The following is a 21,875-nucleotide window of genomic DNA, read 5'->3' on the forward strand; positions in this document are numbered from 1 at the left end:
GAAAGTCTTATTTGCTCTATTTTGGCTAGAATAAAAGCAGCTTTTATTTTTCTTTTTTTTAAATAATTTTAAGGTCAAAAATTTAAACCCCCTCAAGCTGTATATTTTTCTAGTAATCTCCAAAACAAACCATTGTTATACAGTAATTCATCTAATTACGCTAACCTGCCTTTAACCTAATTACCCAATTAAAGCCTTTAAATGTCACTTTAAGCTATAAAGAAGCTTTGAAAAATATCTGGTAAAATATTAGTATATACTGTCATCATGGCAAAGAGAAATCGGTTATTAGAGATGAGTTATTAAAACTATAGTTTAAAAATATGCTGAAAAACTCTTCTCTCCGTTAAACAGAAATTGAGGTAAAAATAAACGGAGGGACTAATGATTCAGGGGGTTTAATAATTCTGATTGCAACTGTAAATGCATTGCTTGCAATAAGTGTTATGATACTTAATTTACCTTAGGACATTTTTTTCTTAACTAAAGCTCAATGATGAGTAATAAATGGACAAAATTAAAATGTATAGTTATGCAAATTATGCTCTGTCATTTATTTTGTGGTGTCACAAAAGACATGTTCCTGAAGGACCAACACTGCATGTTTTGGATGTCTCCTTTGTCTGTCACACCCATTACAGTTCTATCAGTGTCAGCTAATGAACTCATAATCTGAGTCAGGTGTGTTTGGTAAAGGAGACATGGAAGTGTGCAAAGCTGGTGGTCCCCCAGGAACGTGGTCGAGAAACACTGCATTAGAGTAATGCTTTTCATAATTTATGTGAGGATGCAGACATGATTAACATGAGAATGTAATTTTAAGATTGCAACAATGTTTACATTTTTGCATTTTATATATTTTATATTTTATATATGATTTTTTATTAATAATAATAATAATAATAATAATATATGATTTTTTGGGGGTATGTAATCTTTTTTTCAAGTGTTTTACATTTAAATAATAATATTTTTTATTTCAAAATTTAAATCACATTTGCTCTGAAGTTCAAAATAAAGTCAGAAACCTTATCAAATATAAATAAGTAAATTTCTGAATATATAGCTTACCTCAAAAACTAAAATAGAAATAGCCTAGTTCTACATGTGGTCAATTAATAGAAAAACTTTAATTGATTGAATTTACAGAAATTTTAGGGCTACTAGCTGTCTTGGTATTTATCGTTATTGTACGATGACTTTTATCCTGATATTCGACTTTTGTCATATCGCTCAGCCCTACAAAAACTTATAGGATTTCACATTTCAAGATTTTTTTTTACAAAGAATAATTATCTCATGACTCACTGCTATGATTTGATTTGTTTCTAGTCTGTATTCGGTGGCTCTATATTTTAGTAGCTTATTTAGATGGTTTATTGTTTATTATTTTGCAGTGTGCGTGAGTTGTGAAAGTTGTCCCGCATCTCTTTCCCGCAGATGTCCATCCTCCTCCTCTCCTCACTGCGGTACTGCACTCACACCCATCCAGTTAACCGATTGTTTCCCATCAGCTGCTAAGCGGATAGAAGAGCCAAACTGAATGCTGCACTTTCGCCTTTAAAGAGAAAAACACAAATCAACGCAATTATTTTGTGCTGCGGAGGTAAGTGACATCATCACACACGTGTGTTCGCATGAATCTCCATCTGGGACGGGTCGTGTACTGTACGCGCGCGTCCGCACCTATGACTGCTGCTGAAGGTTACATGCGTGTAAGAATTAGTGGACGATTTAGACTATCACTGCACTGGGGTGAGTGGCGTTGAGTCGAGCCCTTTGTTAAATGTTTATCTGAGGCGCAGTTCATATGATCGGTAAGTTGCATGTGTCATAGTGCGGGCCACTGCGGCGCTCAGGAGAATGATGAAGCTGCACGTTTTGCGGTACAGCTATTTTTGGATGCTCCTCTTGCCTGCGAGGCCAGGAAACCACTCAGTGTTCAATTTGAACGTGAACATGTGAAACGGCTTTATATGATCTAGATTACATGCAAAAATATATTACAGAGCTTGTGTGATGCGCGTTTGAAATGTTTGGAATACTTATACGGAGATTTGAAGTGTTCTGCTGGCGATGAAATCTGTAAATGCAGAACTAATAAGAATGGCACAGAGAACATTATTTGGGATTCCTCAGGCTTACACGCTTCTGAAATAATATGGAGACTTTTTTGGAGATGCATATTAAAGATTTCAAGCATAGGTGGGGTCTCCATCTTGTTTCTGTCCTGAAAGGGTGTCTAGACCTTCTCCGGAGGGTTATAAGAGTTCAGAGGGACATAGGCACTTTAGGATGGGTTTTGGACTGTGATTTGTTCAAAAGACTGTATCATTCTAGTCTGTTAAGATTCATTTCATGCTTTTAGTTTTTAACCTTTACAGATGCCATTTGGCTAAATTCTCCAATAATCTTCTTATGAGGCATCTTATTGTGCCTCTACAGTCTGTCAAAGGGATGGTTTTCTTGAAAATGAAAATGATTCCATCACCCATCACATAAAGATTGTGTTCTTTCAACCAGTGCAGAGAAAAGATGGAAAATGGAAAAACCAAACGGTGCATGTTTTGCCCAGTTTGGGATTAATCAGTGCAACATTTTTTTATAATGAAAGTCGGTTCAGCTGCATGTTGTTTGGTTCTAATTGATTTTTTTTACTTTGTTCTTCCTCTTTATATGCAAGCCAAAACAATTTGGTTGCCAACATTCTTCAAAGTATCTTCATTTCTCAAAAACGTTACCCAGGTTTGGAACAGCAGTGGGATGAATAAACAGGGATTGAATTTTACTACATGTAATGTAATATTATATAACAAAATATTAGTGTAATAATGTAATATTACATTACATTACTAGTTTATCATTTATAGTTGACTAGTAGATCATTAGTTCACTAGTTGATCATTTACACTAAATGACAAGTAGATCATTTAAACATTGCTAGTTGGTCAATCAAAAAAAAAAAAAAAAAGTAATTTACTCACCCTTTACTTGTCACAAGCCTATTCAAGTTTCTGTTGCTGTTGAAGATATTTTGAAGAAAGCTGGAAACTTATAACCACTGATTTCTTTACTATTTGTTTTTCCTGATGTGAAAGTCAATGGTTACCTGTTTTTAAAAGATCAGAATATCTTTGATTAATACAATTGCTCACTGACCACCATTATATTGAAATGGTTAAGAAAAACTAACCTAAATATGAATGTACTTAAGTGCATTTTTTATTTAATGTAAAAATGATTAGTTTTATTAATGTGATTAGCCTCTTATGGATAAATAAATATGACGCTATAAATATGTAGAGTTAGCATCTTTTTTTAAATGTTTTATTTAATGATTTTTGCTTATAACCACTTTTTCATTGTAGTTCATAGCTTATTAATATTCAACCGAAAAGCAATTATATGATTGTTGTTACATTTATGCCTGAAATAAGATGGCAATTTTGTTACTATCTTGTTTTTTGAACCTCTTAGTTGACTTAATTATTATAGATATGTACATAGTTCACTTATTAAATAAGTTTAAGAAAACAGGCTTATACTCATTCCATAAGTAAAGTCAACCAATCACATTTTACAATGCTGTATGATTTCTTTAAAAAACATTTACATTTTAATGGACTTTCAGGCACAACAGATCGCATGAGCATGGGTAAATTTGATTATAATGCTCATTCATCTATATTTTTGTCCATCTCATCTGTTTTCATTCTGCCCTGTATTATCATCTATCTAATCTAGTTTCCCACTCAGTTCAACTTTCATCTTAATAACCAGCTGTTCTTTCACATCTTATCTGAAACGGTGTCTCTGTGATTGTGATTTTAGCATTTAACCAGGCCTCAAACTGACTGACATCAGCATGGGCATTGAGAGTCAGGGCCCGAGTCGCCCTGCAGGAAACCTGATGCCACGGCAGGTCAAGACCTTTCAAAGTGTGGAGCCCAAAGCTCTGGGGGTGAGTTATATAACAACATATCAATATCTATATTAGAGGACCAGTTATTTCACACAAGCCATTGAATTGCACATTTGGCATTTTTCTATGGTTCATGTTGCGTTTAGTCTGTTAAAGGTGTTCTTTCCATTAAACTGTAAACAATCAATGAAGTACACTACCAGACAAAAGTCTTATCGTTGGTCCCAGTTGTAAGATTAACAATTAACTACTTGACTTAGTTGAACAACTGGAAAAGTGGCAGAAGGTAGATTTTTCAGATGACTCATTTGTTGAACTTCATCTCAATCATCACAAATACTGCAGAAGACCTATCGGAACCCTCATGGACCCAAGATTCTCATAGAAATCTGTCAAGTTTGGTAGAAGACAAATCATGGTTTGGGGTTACATTCAATATAGGGGCTATATAGCACTTCTTCTCATACTTCAGCCTCCACATCAAAGTTCCTGAAAGGAAAGAAGGTCAAGTTGCTCTACGGTTGGCCAGCCCAGTCACCAGATATCAAAATTATTGAGCATGTCTGGAGTAAGATGACGGAGGAGGCATTAAAGATGAATCCAAAGAATCTTGATGAACTCTGGGAGTCCTGCAAGAACACATTTTTTTGCCATTCCAGATGACTTTATTAATAAGTTATTTGAGTCATTGCAGAGATGTATGGATGCAGTCCTCCAAGCTCATGGGAGTCATACACAATATTAATTCTTTTTCCACTGCACCATGACTTTATATTCTATACTGTACATTATTTCTGTTAAGTGACAAGACCGTTGTCTTAGCAAAGTCAGACCTTACTGTCCTAAATAATAAAATAACTAATCATTCAAAATCAAGGCAGGCTCATGTTTTATTTAGGTAAAAATAAGCATAATCTAGAGGTTATCTAGAAGTTATTTTTTGTTGTTCCTTAAACTTGGATAGGGGACAAGACTTTTGTCAGGTAGTGTATTATAAAAGGAAAAAATGAATACAATGGTTTGCCATTATTCAATAAAATTCTACTTAGAATTAACAAATTACTTTTAGCAGACGATAAAACCCCCCCAAGAGTCTGTCCAGAGTAATATTACAGACATATATTAAATATTATCATACTGTTGGGAATACAAAGGGAAAATAATCTGGAGAAACACAATAGTGAACTTACGTAAAAGTGCACAGATATGCTTATGATACTCATGTCATATTCTAATTCTAAGCTTAGTGTTGTTTTTAGGAAAAAATAAGCACAAAGCCAGTCTTACCTCCTATTTTCTCCATGTGTATTATTATTATTTATAACACAACTTTTTTATTTGAAGTCATTTGTTTCAGTTATTTTAAACTTAAATTCCCTAAATTGGAAGAACAACCCATAATTATAAACACTTTAGTCACATGAAAAAAGGTAGATATGACCAACAAAGTACATTTGAATAACCAGAAAATATAATTTTTTTTTTTTTTTGAAGACTTCTAAACCTTTTAGTGCCATCTCAAATTTTCTTTTGAACAGAGTATCCACTGGTTCTTAAAAAGTAATTAAAAGTCTTAAATTTATGTAAATATTGTGTTGTAGGACTTAAATCTTTTTAAACAGGTCTTAATTTTCTTCTGTCCATGTAAAGCTACCTAATCGGGCCAACACCCATTCGATCACTATCATTCCGACAAAAGTTAATAACCCTTACCATAATAACTTAACCCTATTTACCAACTTTATTTATATTTATAAACATATGATTTAATTATCTTTCTCACAAAAACAATTGTTTTTAATGTTTTTTTAATGCTTTAACTGGGCCTGAAATCTGAAGTCTTAAATTTGACTTGAAACCTGTAAAAATGAGTATTTCTCTCAGGCTTCTATTTCTTTTCAGTTATTTCATTTTAAACAATGAAAGAGCACGTTCTTCACCATAAAAGTTCACCATAAACACTAAACCTACACACAGGAGCCTGAGAAAAATAGCAAATTTTAGAAAACAATATCTTACTAAATTTAAATTCCAAAACTGTTGAATTGGCCCCCAAACTAAATCTTTGATATCAAACAAAAGTGATTATATTTTTGTTATCAAATTTCTGCTATTTGTTTGGACATCATATTATGATTACTAACCATGTTCTGTTATTCACAGTCCATTCAGATCATCATTGCCGTGCTGTGCTTGTGTCTGAGCATCACCATTCTTCAGCTCTACGAAGAGATCCACTTCTCTCCTGACGTCATTGTTGTAATTGTGATTGTTGTTCAGGTACATTCAATTTGCACAAGTTTATTAAAACTTGCCATTTAATCTGTTGTGAATGTAGTTGTTACTGTGGATGTTGGAAACCTCCGTAATTCTCTAACCCGTTGTTTTTTAGCTGTTTGTGTCTGGATCCATTTTAATCCATGCTGGAAGATTCCCATCTCTATTCTGGGTGAGTACAAGTTCAGAGTTGCAGAACCAATAAATCTACCTGCCTACTAACTATAAACCCACCCAACAGTTGACTAAATCAGTGTTTCTTAAATTTGTTGTGCCTGTTAAAGATTTTCCTGAAGGATTTGTGCTTTACTTTGAATTGAGTTTGTTTTACTTTGCATGTCGTTGTGCTTGTCTTTTTTTACATGATTATTTATGCATTTATGTTTTTAATTGGCATTTGTATTTTTGTTTTGTTTTGTTTTTGTGTTTCATTATGTTTTGCTTAGCATTTTGTTTAGTTTTCTTTAGCTTAGGTTTTAGCTGTTAGCTGTGTTTTTGTTTGCTTAGCTCTTTTTCTGTTTTGCTGTTTTCTTTTTCTTTTATTTTGTTTTGTATTTTGTTTTATTTTGCATGACATTTGACTTTTCATGAATGTTCCTTTTGCTTGGCTTTGCATTTGTTTTATTTTCTTCATTTTGCAATTATTTTGTTTCCTTTTTTGCTTTTTTATTTACTTTTGTTCTGTTTGAAACAGCTTTGCTTGTTTTGCTTTGATTTGTGTCTTGATATTTGTTTTTGTTTTGCTTCTTTTTACCTTTAGTTGAGTTTTGTTTTGCCTTGTTTTGTGTTGGTTAGTTTCTTCATATACAGTAAATCCCTGTCATATTGAAATGATATTTTTAAAAATTAACTGACGTTAAAATGGGATCCAAATCCCAGTGATTTTGAGGCCCACCACAAGGTGACGTAGGAGTGTGGTTTCCCTGCCCACCAAATTGTTTAGCAGGTGCCTTGTCTTCATAATAACATGTATACACATGTTCACAGAACATTTTTTGCAAAAAAAAAAAAAAACTGGGATAAAAACATGTTACAACTCACTGTGATCAGCTGCACCTCAATAATTAAGTGCATGTTTGTAATAAAGATAGTAAAACCTATATGTAATTCTTAACCAATATAATCAACACAGCTGCATAGTGTCAGTAAACACGCATATATGTGTGTGTGTGTGTGTGTGTGTGTGTGTGTGTGTGTGTGTGTGTGTGTGTACAGCAAATCACATTTGTGTGTGACTCATCATTGCAGAAAGGCTTGAATAGACTCCATCACAAATACATTAAAAATAAAACTTACTTGGTATTTGTGACCTTGTTTTAGCTTCATCTGTGTCTGTCTCTATCACTGACAGCTGTTTATCTGGGGTAACGCATGAGAAACAAACACGCACATTGGAGTGGTGGGCAAGGAGAAGCAGCTCATTTAGATTTAAAGCCACAGACTACAAAAACAGCTACAATATCCTCAGACACCTAAATGTACATATTCTACAATATGTAATAAATAATCTGATGGGTATTTTGAGCTGAAACTTTACAGACACATTCTGGAGACACCAAAGGCTTATCTCACATCTTGTAAAAGAGGTAAAATAGGTGCCCTCTAAAGAAAGGTGTGTCAACTTTTTGACTGATGCTGATCGCTATTATATCACTCTTTTCTTAATGCTGCGTAGTTATACTGCACTTTGTATATTTTCAACAGATTAAAATAAATGTCTTATGTTGTAAATTCTGCCCCATTCAAGGTGAAAGCCACCCTAGTTGCTCATCTGGTCAGTGCTGCGTTCTCCACTGCTGTTCTTGGGCTTCTGTCTCGTCATCTGCCTTACCGTCAGGACACGTACCACTGTGAGCACTGCCGGAGACTGGAGATCTACTCTGTGGTGAGCTCAGTGATCACACCTTGCATTGTTTCTATATCCGCGCACATATAATAGATTTGTAGATCTTTACGCTGTATGCTGAGGATCAATGCATGTTGGTGCAGTGGGAAGGATGAAACAGTGTAAAGCGGGTCTGATGTGATGAACTGGCCACATCAACTTTCTTGTTACAGTTTTTTTCTTTAAGACATTTCCTTGATGCCTTTTTAAAGGACTGTACCGAAGTGCAAAACATTGCATCTTCAAATCATTCAATACAAACTATAATGATGGGATGGAAGAATGGTAAAAGGAGTTTAAGAACCATTTGTGTGTGTTTTAACTGTGAAATTAGACTTCATTCATTAACTGTAAGTAACTTCATGTCAACCAGCAGTCATTAGAGTATTTTCTTGATATCTGCTTTATTTTGATTGACCCAATGTACATTCCATTAACTATTAGTATGTTTGCAACTACATGCTTGCTTATTGTTTTAATTCTTATTCCTAATCTTGAACCCAGCCTTATAATATACTAAATCTATATACTCTTTAAGAGTTAGATGAAGTGTAGTTGAAAAAATTGTCTGAAGTGGACTGTCAAAACAAAGCATTTTTGCTCACGCTTTTATGATTTTAGTTTTGCTGAATCTTATATTAAAGTTGTAATTAGTGACTATATTTTCTGTTTGCATATTTAGTCTGTAAGGGCTTGATGAAGTGAAGCGTTATGTTATTGGCATGGATATGTTTTTTTTTTTTAATGGAATATAGAGTGAAAAAAGTGAGATAATGTTGTTGTTTAGGATTATAGGATAATTACTTCAAATTGTGACCATGGACCACACAAAAAGTGTTAATTCGGACAAGTGTATATGTATAAATTGTCAAAAATGGGTCAAAATGATCAACTTTTCTTTTATCAAAAATCCTTAGAATATTAAATTTCCCACCGTAAATATATCAAAACTCTGCATTACCAACCTGATCTCATGAGAAAATATAGCTATTTTACGTTTTGTCAATTTAGTGTCTAGTTCGTACAAATTTGTCGAGTTCGGCCGAATGAAAAAGTACAATTTTAAAAATTTAATTTAATTCAATTCAATTCAGCTTTATTTGTATAGCGCTTTTACAATGTAGATTGTGTCAAAGCAGCTTTACATAAATGGTCATAGTAACTGGAACAGTGTAGTTCAGGTTTTAGTGTTTAAGTTCAGTTCAGTTCAGTTTAGCTCAGTTCAGTGTGATTTAATCATTACTGAGAGTTCAAACACTGAAGAGCAAATTCGTCGATGCGTAGCTCTACCAATCCTGAACCATGCGAGGCAGTGGCGACAGCGGAGAGGGAAAAAAACTTCACCTGATGGGAGTGAAGAAAAAAAACCTTGAGGGAACCAGACTCAGTTGGGCACGACCATTTTAATGTTAAAAGGGGGAGGAGTGGCATCAAACCCCACCCCTAAACCAAACTGTCAGTGTGGAATAAGCAAATCGTACTAAAATGTACAAATGAGATCATACAAATTAGCCACTAAATCAAGGTCACGAATTGCTGTGAGATAGCATTGGCATTACTAAGACCTTAATTTGGACAATCTCAGGACTTTTTTTTTTCTTTCAGACATTCTCCTTGTTGTATTTTTGCCAAATATTGTCATATTCTAACAAACCATACATTAATAAAAAACATATTTATCCACTTGTTAAGTGATGTCACGCCAAGCGGCTTCCGGGTCCAAGCACACTATTCAACTAAATGGGGAGACTTATGAAATGGTAATAATAAACGTTTAAAAAGCTAAAAATCACGATTGCAGTATATATGTCCATGCCTAATATCCGATGGCCAGAAACTGATAATTTTTTTTATAAATTGTAAGATTTTTGGTATTTGTTATGCAGCAAGCCCAAAGATTGTTGTGTACACTATGACTTTATGTAAAATTAACTTTAATGTGTGATAGGAATAAAACGTGATCATAAACAAATGATTTCTCCACTCAAATAAATGGCGGCTTGGACCCGGAAACAGTATTACATACGTCACAAACACGTCACCACTTAACAAGCGGATTCAGCTTTCAGATGATGTATAAATCTCAGTTTTCAAAAAAAAAAAAAAAGACTCTTATGACTGATTTTGAGGTCCAGGGTCACAATTGGAATGCACATTTGAGCAATGTAAATGCATAGATAGCAGTTGTACAGATGGATAGCAGTCCTTTCTTTACAGAAGATAAACAATTATATGTACACATTTCTCCTATTTATTTGTCACTGCTTTGTAAGATAATAGTTGGCCTACAATATATTAAGTTATGACAGTAATAACCTTAAGGATACGGATCCTTTGCACTTGGTACAGGCTTTTTCCATTGCTGGAGAAATGAATAAAAACAGTGCCCTTCAAAGGTATTTGGACTGAAACACTAGAATTATTACAAGGCAAATATTTCAGTTCTGTGCCATTAATGATCATATTGGCACTGCTCCTGAAGAAATTAGATAATAGGATGTGAAATATTGCCCCCCCCTCTAATTTTACTTACAGGCTGTACATATTTATACACAGGTTTAAGTTTTAAAGGTATCAGAGAAATATTTATAGCTTATTTCTTTTAATAAAAATAATTAATTACGCTTGTTTTTTGTCTCAAGTCCAAAACCTTTCTGAGGGCACTAAAGTTTGTCAAGGAAGCCAAAAAACTGTAACAGTATTCTTAAATCGGCTAATCGGGTGTGCTTGCAGCGATATTTGTATTTGAATAATCGCTTTAAAGCTATATTTATAAAATGACCCCGGTTTTTTGTGTCTGCTTTTCCAAAGCAACAATATTGTTACAGGAAGTGCACTTATACTGTCGAGAGAAATTGTAAAGTAAGTAATTCTTACCTTCATATTTTCTTTTTGTTGACATGAATGTGCTTAAATATTTGCTGATAGAAAAAGAAAAACAGGTAACTTGAGCTATAACATTTAAAAAATATATATGATTTAAGTGGCAAATTTTTGTAGCAATTTATGAACAAAAGATTTGATGGTGAAATATGAAGTGGCTCAGTATGCCAAAATTCACCCTAAAGTAGAGAATCTGCTTATTTTTCATTGTATGTATCTTTTAAAAAAAAGTATGGTATTGTGTACATTTGTGTTTCCACTAGTGAATGCATGTGGGTGATTTTGAAGATTGTGTTGTCAGTTTTGCACTTTGGGACAGTTTTATGAAAATGCTTCAGAATGAACCTCTAATTATTTTGCACATACAGTATGTTATGAAAATTCAGACAGATTTCACTGTATTTAAACATTACTACATTAGCTGCTGTATTTATGTGTTTGTGCACAAAAAAGGCCAATTTGCGTGAAAGCGCAATTTCAAAATGATGAGCGTAGCGTTTCTGTGGACGATTTACTGTGCAATTTTAAACACACCCGAATTAGAAAACACTGACTCAACATCTCATTTACATATTGACCAATGCAATAAATGCAGCACAAATTAGCATAGTGGCAAATAAGCCATAAGGTCCAGGTTCTATAACTAGACAAAATGCAAGATTTTATCTTCTGTAACGTTTTGCTAGAAAAATTCAATATGTAGGAAAATAATAATTTTAGACTAAAAAAGTAACTGCACACGATACACTTAGGTAAACATATTTGAACAAAGGTATAGTTTTATTTTATTTTGGCCTGTTTATTTATTAGCTTATTTATTTATTGTTCAAATAAAAGGAATATTCTCAAAATAGACAAGATTAATAGAAGTATAGCCACATGACAATGACAAAAACCTTTTACATGCAAATATAAATGACATCAGAGCTGGATAGCACTTATGCGGTCAGCTCGCATGCCTTACTTTCACTTACAGTAAGTAATAGTCTGTATAGCTTCAAAGTATTTATTCGAGGTCATCTACAATATGTAAATTTTTGACAATTGTTTTTGACAGTGCAGATTGCATGCTGTCTGAGGAAACTATAGGATTGGGCTGGCATTAGCTGACTCACTCTAGTTGATTGTTCCAAATCATCTTTTAATTCCTAAAGCAAATTGTTATAAACTTTCAGGCTTTAGACAGAATCAAGAGTCCATGCCGTCAGTCAAATAATTAAAAAATGAGAAAATTTATTCAAGTAATTTTAACAAGCATCAAATAAAAAATAAATAAAAAAATCTTGCAAACAAACAAAAATTCTGGTGCTGGAGGAGCGCGATTAAGCAGCCCAAATCAAGGTAAAAATGCAAGCTTCTCTAAGTAAAACAATTAAAATCCTTTTATCATGCATTCATTGCCAGCAACGCAGCATACCTGTAATTTACTCCAACCTGCGCACATAAGGGAACACGTGACCTCAATACAATAGCGCCATCTAGTGGACATCCCAGCACCAGCAAAAGAAAAGGAAAAAAAACCCAACAAAATTAAAAAGAGCATACTTGGCAAACAATATATTCTTGGATGATGTGTTTCTCAGGCATTCCAAATAAATAAGTGTGGCAAAAACATCTTTTACCTTATACCACCCTCTCTCTGGATGTAAATACACACAGTACTGTTTTAATGCCAAAAAGACTGCTGTTAGTAAATCTGGCCCTGTATATCTTTTATACATGTGTACAAGCACTTCAGCTTACTGTAGTAATCATTGTGCCTTATGCTTATGTTGGTATTCAACAGCGATGTTAATATGGCTGTGTCGTTTAGTTGTCTTCTTTGGTCGTTCTCAGCACTTGATCGATGGCTTCTTGGCTACACTGGTTTTGTTTCTGGTGGTGGAGTTGGCGATCTGCATTGTTGTCATTCTGTTTGGACTCAATGCTCTGGCTAAAGGTGGTGTGCAGGTCAGTTAATAATGGGCACAATAAAAATAGCACATAGAATGATATTATATTGTTCAAAATCTATGGTTCTTGTTTTTTAACTTGTTTTTTTTTTTTCTCCAGCTACCTGGTTTTAGACAGCGAGCAGCTCCACCTCAGCCTGAGGCCGTCACCCCAAGCCAACCTCAGGTACTCAAGAGTTACCTGAATTCCTTAATAATGAGAGTTTAAATTCAACCTTCCCACACTCCAAAAATGACGTTGTTTAGACTAATTATTTATAATGAGCTGAAACAATACGATTCTTGAGTTTGTTTTGGGACAACTTAATTATTAATATACTTAAATTGGTAACATCTAATAAGTTAACAAAATTTTTTCATGTTTTCCCAGAACAAATTGATTGTGTGGATCCGGGCATTTTTACAGTGTAGATCTAGCCAGAAACTTTATTATATGGTTTCCTTGTTATGCATACTCATGGGGTATGAATAATTTTGGGCTTGACTGTATGTATGAAATCTGATGGTCTCATGTGAAATGTATCTAGGGTTGCAAATATAGCAAAGACTACATTCAACAACCAAGTAGCATGAACACTCACTAGCCACTTTATTAGCTACACCTTTCTAGTAGCGGGTTGGACCAACTTTTGCCTTCAGAACTGCCTAATCATTTGTGTCATCGATTCAACAAGGTACTGGAAATATTCCTCAGAGATTTCGGTCCATATTGACATGATAGCATCACACAGTTGCTGCAGAATTGTCGGCTGCACATCCATGATGTGAATCTCCTATTCCACCACATCCCAAAGGTGCTCTGTTGGGCTCTGGTGACTGTGGAGGCCATTTGAGTACTGTAAAACTCGTTGTCATGTTCAAGAAACCAGTCTGAGATGATCTGCTCTTTATGACATTGCGCGTTATCCTGGTGGAAGTAGCCATCAGAGGATGGGAACACTGGGGTCATAAAGGGATGGACATGGTCAGCAACAATACCCAGGTAGGCTGTGGCGTTGGCGTGGCGCTCAGTTGGTACTAATGGTCTAAAAGTGGGCCAACATAATATCCCCCCACCATTACACCACTGCCAGCCTGAACCATTGATACGAGGCAGGATGGATCCATGCTTTCATGTTGTTGATGCCAAATTCTGACCCTACCATACGAATGTTGCAGCAGAAACTGAGACTCATCAGACCAGGCAACGTTTTTCCAATCTTCTATTGTTCAGTTCTGGTGATTCTGTGCGAATTGTAGCCTCAGTTTCCTGTTCTTAGCTGACAGGAGTGGCATCTGTTGTGGTCTTCTGCTCCTGTAGCCCATCCGCCTCAAGGTTGGATGTGTTGTGTGTTCAGAGATGCTCTTCTGCATGCCTCAGTTGTAACGAATGGTTATTTGAGTTACTCTTGCCTTTCTATCACTTTTCTAACCAGCCTATCTTCTATGACCTCTGGCATCAACAAGGCATTTGCGCCCACAGAACTGCCGCTCCCTGGATATTATCTTTTTTCGGACCATTCTCTGTAAACGCTAGAGATGGTTGTGTGTGAAAATCCTAGTAGATCAGCAGTTTCTGAAGTACTCAGACCAGCCTGTCTGACACAAACAACCATGCCATGTTCAGAGTCACTTAAATTCCCTTTCTTCTCCATTCTGATGCTCGGTTTGAACTGCAGCAGATTGTCTTGACCATGTCTACATGCCTGAATGCATTGAGTTGCTGCCTTGTGATTGGCTGATTAGAAATTCGCATTAACGAGCAGTTGGACAGGTGTATCTAATAAAGTGGCTGGTGAGTGCTTGTTTTAAATTGTATGAAGATTTTAGCAAGACATGACAAAATGGGAACTACATGCATATAATAAACAGAATGTGCATCAATGTTGTTACTAATAGTTTTAATTCTTGGTGTGAAAGTGTCTTAGCTGTAGCTAGGTCTAGTTGTAGAATCTGTTAATAAAACAAAATTGCTTTTGTCCCAATCCTTTCAAACCCTGTAGGTGGAGGTGATGGTGTCAGAAGTGGAGACGATGCCAGAGCCTGAACCTGAACCTAAAACTGAGCCCATAGAAGAACTCCCCAGCCCTCCCACTGAGCCTCAGGTGGCCCCCATTGACTCTTTAACAGACGTTTGACACTCATGTACGCTCGTGTAAAATCTATGTATATTGCAAGTCGAGGGGTGCTAGTTATCAATAACAATTTAGCTTTGAGGGTTTTGTATTTTAGTTGTGTATGAAATTGACATGATAGGACTTTACAATACTTCATTATGCTTAAAGCTAATTCAGTTAAATAAACCTGTTATCCTTTACTCCTCCATGCCATTCCAAACCCATAACTTTCTTCTGTATAATGAAAATGAATGGGGACCAGTTTTCAAGCTCCATAAAAAAAAATCAGCATCAAAGCAAAAATAAAAGTGGTGCATACAACTTTTACATGAAATCACAATTGTTTTTGAGGAACAATATTTTCTGTTATTCCTGAAGTTGTAAAAGTCTTTTATTCCCTATCATGATGTATGTTGAAAGGCTGCCCTGACAAGAACAAAGTCAGGGCTTAACGACGGGCAGTTGTTATCGTAGATGTTTGTGGTTTGCTTTTGGTGGATCTCATGTTAGGTGCTGTTTACACCAATGTGTTTTCATTTTAAAAGGCATATGCTTTTCTTACTGTGTCCATACTATTCCAGCCTCCGACTTGTGAAACTCTAAAAGAAACAATGGGGTTCAAGACTTGTGAAAATAGAGACGTTGTGTACAGAAACTATACAACATATAATTTATTATTGTGTGCTGTTGGGGATGTTTTCATCCACTCTGGGTTGATTTTAGTTTAATTTTGCTATTACTTTTTAGTGTTTCAGCTAGCAGAATGATTTTTTGATTATTTTGACACATATTTTGAAAAAATGCTTAACGATACACTCTGGGTAAATTAACTACCTTTTTGTTATGTTCAGAATGACAACATCCACTGAATTAAACTGCTGTAGAAATCCAATAAATATTTTATTTATTTATTTTTTGCATTAATCTTTAATCTTTGCATTAATGCTTTTTAACCTGATTTAAACTACTACTATGAAAACTACTAAATTGCTTTGAAAATGAAAGGATTTTAACTCTTTAATTGCCAATATTTTCATATTCATAAAGGATGACACTGAATTTGGTAAAAAAAATATGCACAAAACGAAGTATTTTCAGTATAAAAAATAATTGTAAACTGGACTTTTTTTTTACCCTTTATCAAGGTCTTGGACATGTGAAACAACATTGCCTTTGATGCATTGTTTTTGATTGATTTTAATTTTTTTTCTCCCTAATTTACTGTTGGTGGCTGTTTTGTTCTGACTTCTATTATAATCACATTTTTTATTACAAAATCATGACACCATATAATCATGCATTTTTAATTGTTGGGGGTTTTCCCTGTTGGAAAGAGGTGAAATTTGTCATTTTTACTGTTGATCATCTGTTGGCACTGTTAACCATTTAGGCCTGTGCAAAAAACAAAAAAAAAACAAAAAAAAAACGTAGTTTCTGGATTTTATAACAGTAGAATAATAGCAAATTTAAGTGTGTGTATGGGTGTCTGTAAGTGTGTGAGAGTGACCTAAACACAATTACTGTACCTTGATGTGTCTGAGACAAGCAAAATATGTATCTCAGCTCTCAGAACTACATGGAGTAAATAAAAACAAAGGCTGTGTATTTATGCACCATCAAATGTGGTTATAATGGAAGTCAACAGGGTAAAAACAGCCACCAACTGTAAATTAGGAAGAAAAAATTAAATGCATCAGAGTTAATGCTGTTACTAATCATTCACATTTCCAAGACTTTGATAAAAAAAATCCAGTCTACAATTACCTTTTATATTCAAAATACGCCAATTTTTTTTTTTTTACCAAATCAGTGACATTGTTTGTGAACTTGGCAATTAAAGAGTTCAAATCCTGTAATTTTCTAAAATTTTGCAGTTTTGATCAATACTGAGGTTGATTAAGATTTAGGCAAAAAAAAATTATAATAATAATAAAAAATATATATTTATCTAATGCATTTTTACAGCAGTTTAATTCAGTGGATGCTGTCATCCAGGACATAACAAAAGGGTAGTCAAATTAAACAGTGCACAAGGGTTAAAATCCCTGTCCTTGCCTACAAGAGCTTAAAATCCTAAACATATAACATTTCATCTTACTCCATAAGCTTCTAGCACACAACCCAACAGATTCAGCAGGACAATCAATAACCGTCTGTTTCAGAATAAAAAATGCATTCATGTAAGGTCAGATGCTGCTGTAAAATAGTATGTTTTAACTGTCGTTTCAACTCTTTAAGAGAAGAGCATTGCTTCATATAAAGAGGCAGGTCATTCCATAAAGCCTGCAAATTTGAACATAACAATCACTTTAAAGTGATAAAAGAAGTCATGCAGCTACATTTTGCATCATTTGCAGTCTGACCCAACAGGAGCATAAAAATTAAAAAAAAAAGAAAAAGACTGGGGCTTAAACAGATCCTTGAGGAATACCACAGGGGAAAAGGAACTGAGGCAGAGACATATTATGTTGCATATTATTCCCTGATTGGTCAAACCCCTGTCATATGACACAAATCGTCATTTTGGAATTACAAGGTTCTATCTGCTATCTGAATGATTTTGAGATATTGAGCTTCAAAGTTTTTGCATTCTAAAGCTGTGTGTAACATTTGTTTTTTTTAAAAAAAATACATTCTTAAAATGTAAACAACTTAAAAAGACATCCTATAATGTAAATAAGTTGTCATTTATAAAGAAGATGTCAATTTTGACTAAAATGTCAGATAGAACCTTTTAATACTAAGGCGACGAAATGGTAGAGTACGGCAAGTACAGATGCAGGAAAATTATGCGAATGCCCAGTGAGCATGAAATGTCACATTTTAGGCTGTATAGAGTGCATTTGCTGAAACACAGTTAAATGGCAGTGTGGACAAGGAGCATTTTCATTCTAAAATGGGGTTTTAAAATGAAACCACTCTAGAGTAAACAGCACCTGAGTCCCTGATCCCATCCTCAGCACAATAAAAAAATCATTAAAGATATTATTCATGAGGGAGCAATTTAGTTTATGAAAAATTATAAAGGAACATGAACAAAAATCAAAATGTGCAGATAAATAATTTATTATAGGAAGCCCAATACTCCCAAGCCCAAAAATAAGAATAGTCAATTTTGATTTGACAAAGACTCAAAATCTTGCTTTACTACAATGGTCAACAGTGCTCACGTTGTTGAAGAAAAACACAATTTCTTCTATTATTTCTTCTATTATTTTGCTTTTTTGTTTGAGGTTATGAAATACATGAGATTGAACTTTCATTTTGAGGTGAATGATCACTTTAACATTATATTACCTGCTGGAAATGGCTGCTAAAAGCTGTCAGCTGATTAACTTGCAGCTGATTAATAAAGCAATGCTCTAGTCTAGTTAGTCCTCTGATATTCATAGTCATCCTTTAAACCTTAATATTAAATTTCTGCATATCATGTTGCCTGAGACTAATTTCACCTTCTTCGCTATCAATTTGTATTGGTTTTCTTTCTTGAAAAGGAATAGAAGTCCATTCCAATGACTTAATCTGATACAATCTTCATCAATTAAACCATCATCACAATTTTTTAATTCACACTTGTTATTGTTTTTCCCCCCCCTTGCTTGAATTGTGTCTGGTGTATGTTTGCATTCTTTATGTAATCATAGAGAATTTACACCACAACTAAAACAAACCTAAAATAATTTTCCTTTTGAATGAAATTGGGGTGAACTTATGGCAATTCGTAGTTTTTTTATTTAGGTGCTAGCAGTGTTGGGGGTAACGCGTTATAAGTAACATGCATTATGTAATAATATTACTTCTCCGAAGTATCGAGTAAAGTAATGCATTACTTTTAAAAATAAGTAATATTATTTGAGTTACTGTAAAAAAATATAACGCAAGTTACTTTTTTAGCTTAATTGGCTTTTACAAAATATATTACAGAATAGAAAATGACTTTAGTCAGGTTGAATCACACTCAATGAGAGAGCCTGCTGTGAGGAAACATGTGGCTCGACCCATCATCATCATCACGTCTGTTTTTTTAACAGCAGATGAGTCAATGTACAGTTCTAGTAACTGAATAGCTCAGGATGTTGGTTTATTTCAATCAGAGGGAGTATCCGGTATGTTAGTACTTACTGAAAACACATAACATTTTACCATGACTCAATTCAATCTAATGAACTGGTTTGACCGGTCACTACAGAGTCAGAAACAGTAGAAAGAAAGTGTAGATTATGTGCAAGTCAACTGAAGAAGCGACTTTGTTTAGTAAAATAGTAAGAGTTTTTCTCTTTTTGGAAACAACTTAAGCATTTGTTAAGGCCACATGAAGAAATGTATTCAGTGTATAAAGCTGAAAGATTTATTTTGATTTGGCGATGTTTTTTTTATCGTCTTACTGTTCATTTTGTTATTATTTAAGAGTTCACACTTAGCTGATGATTGGTAATAAAGCTAGTTTGGCATGCTGTCCCGGGAGAGAGCCCTGAGCTCATAAGATCCTCGATCCCGGGGCTCCCTCCTGTTTGCAGGGTGGGAGGGGGTATGAGCTCAGGTAGATCTCGAGTAGGGAATCGTTAGGAATCGTCTGATTGGTAGATCTTACGTTAGCTTGACTCTGGGGCAGCTGTGCCTATCATAAGCACGTGATCCTCTCAAAATTAGTTTAGAAATAAACAATATTTCAAAATATTCAAAATCAGTATTTGAAATGTACTAAAGTAGCAAACACATTACTTAACATGCTTTCATTAATCTGTATATACAGCATGTATAGCTCTGGGTTTAGACAGTTCTCAACATATAATTTTATCCTACTTTTTTTTTTTTTTGAAGGAAATGAAGGTCTAGGTTCTATAGGTGGTTGTTAAATGCAGATCTTCTCAATAAAAAAAGGTGAAAAAACACCTACAAGTTCAGAAAGGGATCAAACCTCAGGTAAGGAAAATTAACGCAAAAGTAACTCAAAAGTAATATAACACATTACTTTCCAAAACAAAAAAAGTAATGCAACTAGTTACTTTTTGGGGTGAGTAACTCAATACTTTAATGTATCGCACTACTTTCAAAAGTAACTTTCCCCAACACTGTGTGGCTAACTTTTATTAATTTGAACAAACCTCATTTGTACCTTTTAGTTTGATTTGCTCATCCCCTAATGAGGGGTCATAAAAGTCAGACGTTGTCATACAAATGATATAGTATAAATTAATATGAATTAGGCACTCCTCTGACAATATGCAAAAATAGTTAGATTTCCTCTTCAAGCTCAGTGACTAGTCCCAAAAACACATTTGCAACCAGTAGGGGGTGTGACTAGTAGGTATAAGTGGAGAAAAAGGGCAGAGGTTTTATTTAGTTTTGGGCCATGTTTGTTTATGTGTCTTTGGCTAAAAATCGAATGCATCTTTAATTGCGATCTCTGTAAAACTCTTATTATTATTTTTACATTTAAATCTAATAATCACCAACTGATGAAATCAGAGAAAATCTCTAACATTCAAAGCATGAGTGACGCATGGATGCACTGTTTAGATGTGGGCTGTAAATCTGCTTTGAATAAATCGTCATCTTCAGCTGTCAAAAACAGTTTTGCAGGTAATATAATGTTAACAGGGAAATTACATCCACTTCACCACTGATCTAATAACAAGCAATAAGTTTACCTACCTAAACATAATAAATAAAAAATCTCTATACTGTATATTAATATGAATTATTCATTCATATTTAATCATTCATTGGCTTTTCAGTGTTACAATCTATAGTAAACCTAATGGTATTTACTATCTACAGTATATGAGTCTGTTTGCTCATGAGAGAATGATAAATACAATTATTTTAATATACCAGGTTTGAACTATTGTACAATATTAAAGGGTTCCACAGTAAAACAGTGGCATGATTTCCCTGTAGACTTGACATATACTCTATGTACTTAATGTAAAAACATTGGTGCTTGTACACCAGTACATCTTGAACATTAATTTCATTGCATAATGACTGAGAAACATGTTCTCAATTTTTCATAATAATCATTCTGGATGATCAAATGAAGAGTAAGAATATAGCTTTTTGAATCACCCGTGCTTTTGTTCGCTTGCCATTATTGTTTCACAAAGCTTAATATTGTTGTAGTCACTCATTCACAAGACTCACAGAATGTTTTTAGTATTTGAACTATTCATATGAGATTTAATGTAAAATACAGTCATAATCCAAGGAGCTGCTGTTTATTACAGATCTAACAAACCAAAGTGTTTTGTTTCTCTGCATTTAATTTACTTTTATAGCTCTTTTATGTACAGCATCTGTGTGTTTTCTGCTGTTTGCACATTGTTTAATTGTGATCTGCTGCTTTGACTTCAGTTTCCGCTAGATGGAGATAAAAGAAACTGGTGTGGTGTCATTTAACAATTCTCATGGTGTATTTTAGATGCTGAATGGACTTATTAAACCACTTTTATGCACTAACAAAATCAGATTGCTGTTTCTTATTTCCCATTTTTCAGTATGAACAAATGCCATGCCTCCTTTATAAAATACGACTCAACTACCAATTCGTTTGAATTAGCCACTACACTGACAAAATGTAAAATAGTTATGTTTCCTCATCAGATCAAGCTGCTCTTTCTCATGATGGTTCAAAATTTTTACATGACAACAGTATTCTCTCCAAATACATGCACACAACAATAAAGATTGAGGAAGAATATAATATATTGTATAAAATACTGGTTTTATTTGTGACCGTAAATAAGCTTCAGCTGAGTCATCACTGACATCACTTAAGATTGTTGAGAATCAAATGGCAGAATTAGGTGCTATATAAACGTTACATTTGACAATAGTTGCTTTCTGAATAGTTGTATCTA

General features: G+C 34.2%; 1 protein-coding gene across 1 annotated transcript; it reads left to right on the forward strand.

Annotated features, from left to right (window-relative positions):
- The first annotated feature begins 1,486 nt into the window (after positions 1–1,486).
- Positions 1,487–6,765, forward strand: si:dkey-81h8.1. The gene is made up of 4 exons (NM_001083107.1): positions 1,487–1,606; positions 3,832–3,961; positions 6,086–6,202; positions 6,315–6,765. The coding sequence occupies exons 2-4, from the start codon at positions 3,866–3,868 to the stop codon at positions 6,402–6,404; spliced, it is 303 nt and encodes a 100-aa protein (NP_001076576.1). The 5' UTR covers positions 1,487–1,606; positions 3,832–3,865; the 3' UTR covers positions 6,405–6,765.
- The last annotated feature ends 15,110 nt before the right edge of the window (positions 6,766–21,875 follow it).

The sequence above is a fragment of the Danio rerio genome, chromosome 19 (genome assembly GCF_049306965.1).
Source record: "Danio rerio strain Tuebingen ecotype United States chromosome 19, GRCz12tu, whole genome shotgun sequence".
Taxonomy (NCBI): domain Eukaryota; kingdom Metazoa; phylum Chordata; class Actinopteri; order Cypriniformes; family Danionidae; genus Danio; species Danio rerio.

What these genes read in the sequence shown, in the direction of transcription:
- si:dkey-81h8.1 (NM_001083107.1), top strand. Translation starts at nt 3,866, where the DNA reads ATGGGCATTGAGAGTCAGGGCCCGAGTCGCCCTGCAGGAAACCTGATG. An exon ending in TGGAGCCCAAAGCTCTGGGG is followed by an intron (nt 3,962 to 6,085) that starts GTGAGTTATATA and finishes TGTTATTCACAG; the next exon opens with TCCATTCAGATCATCATTGC. An exon ending in TAATTGTGATTGTTGTTCAG is followed by an intron (nt 6,203 to 6,314) that starts GTACATTCAATT and finishes GTTGTTTTTTAG; the next exon opens with CTGTTTGTGTCTGGATCCAT.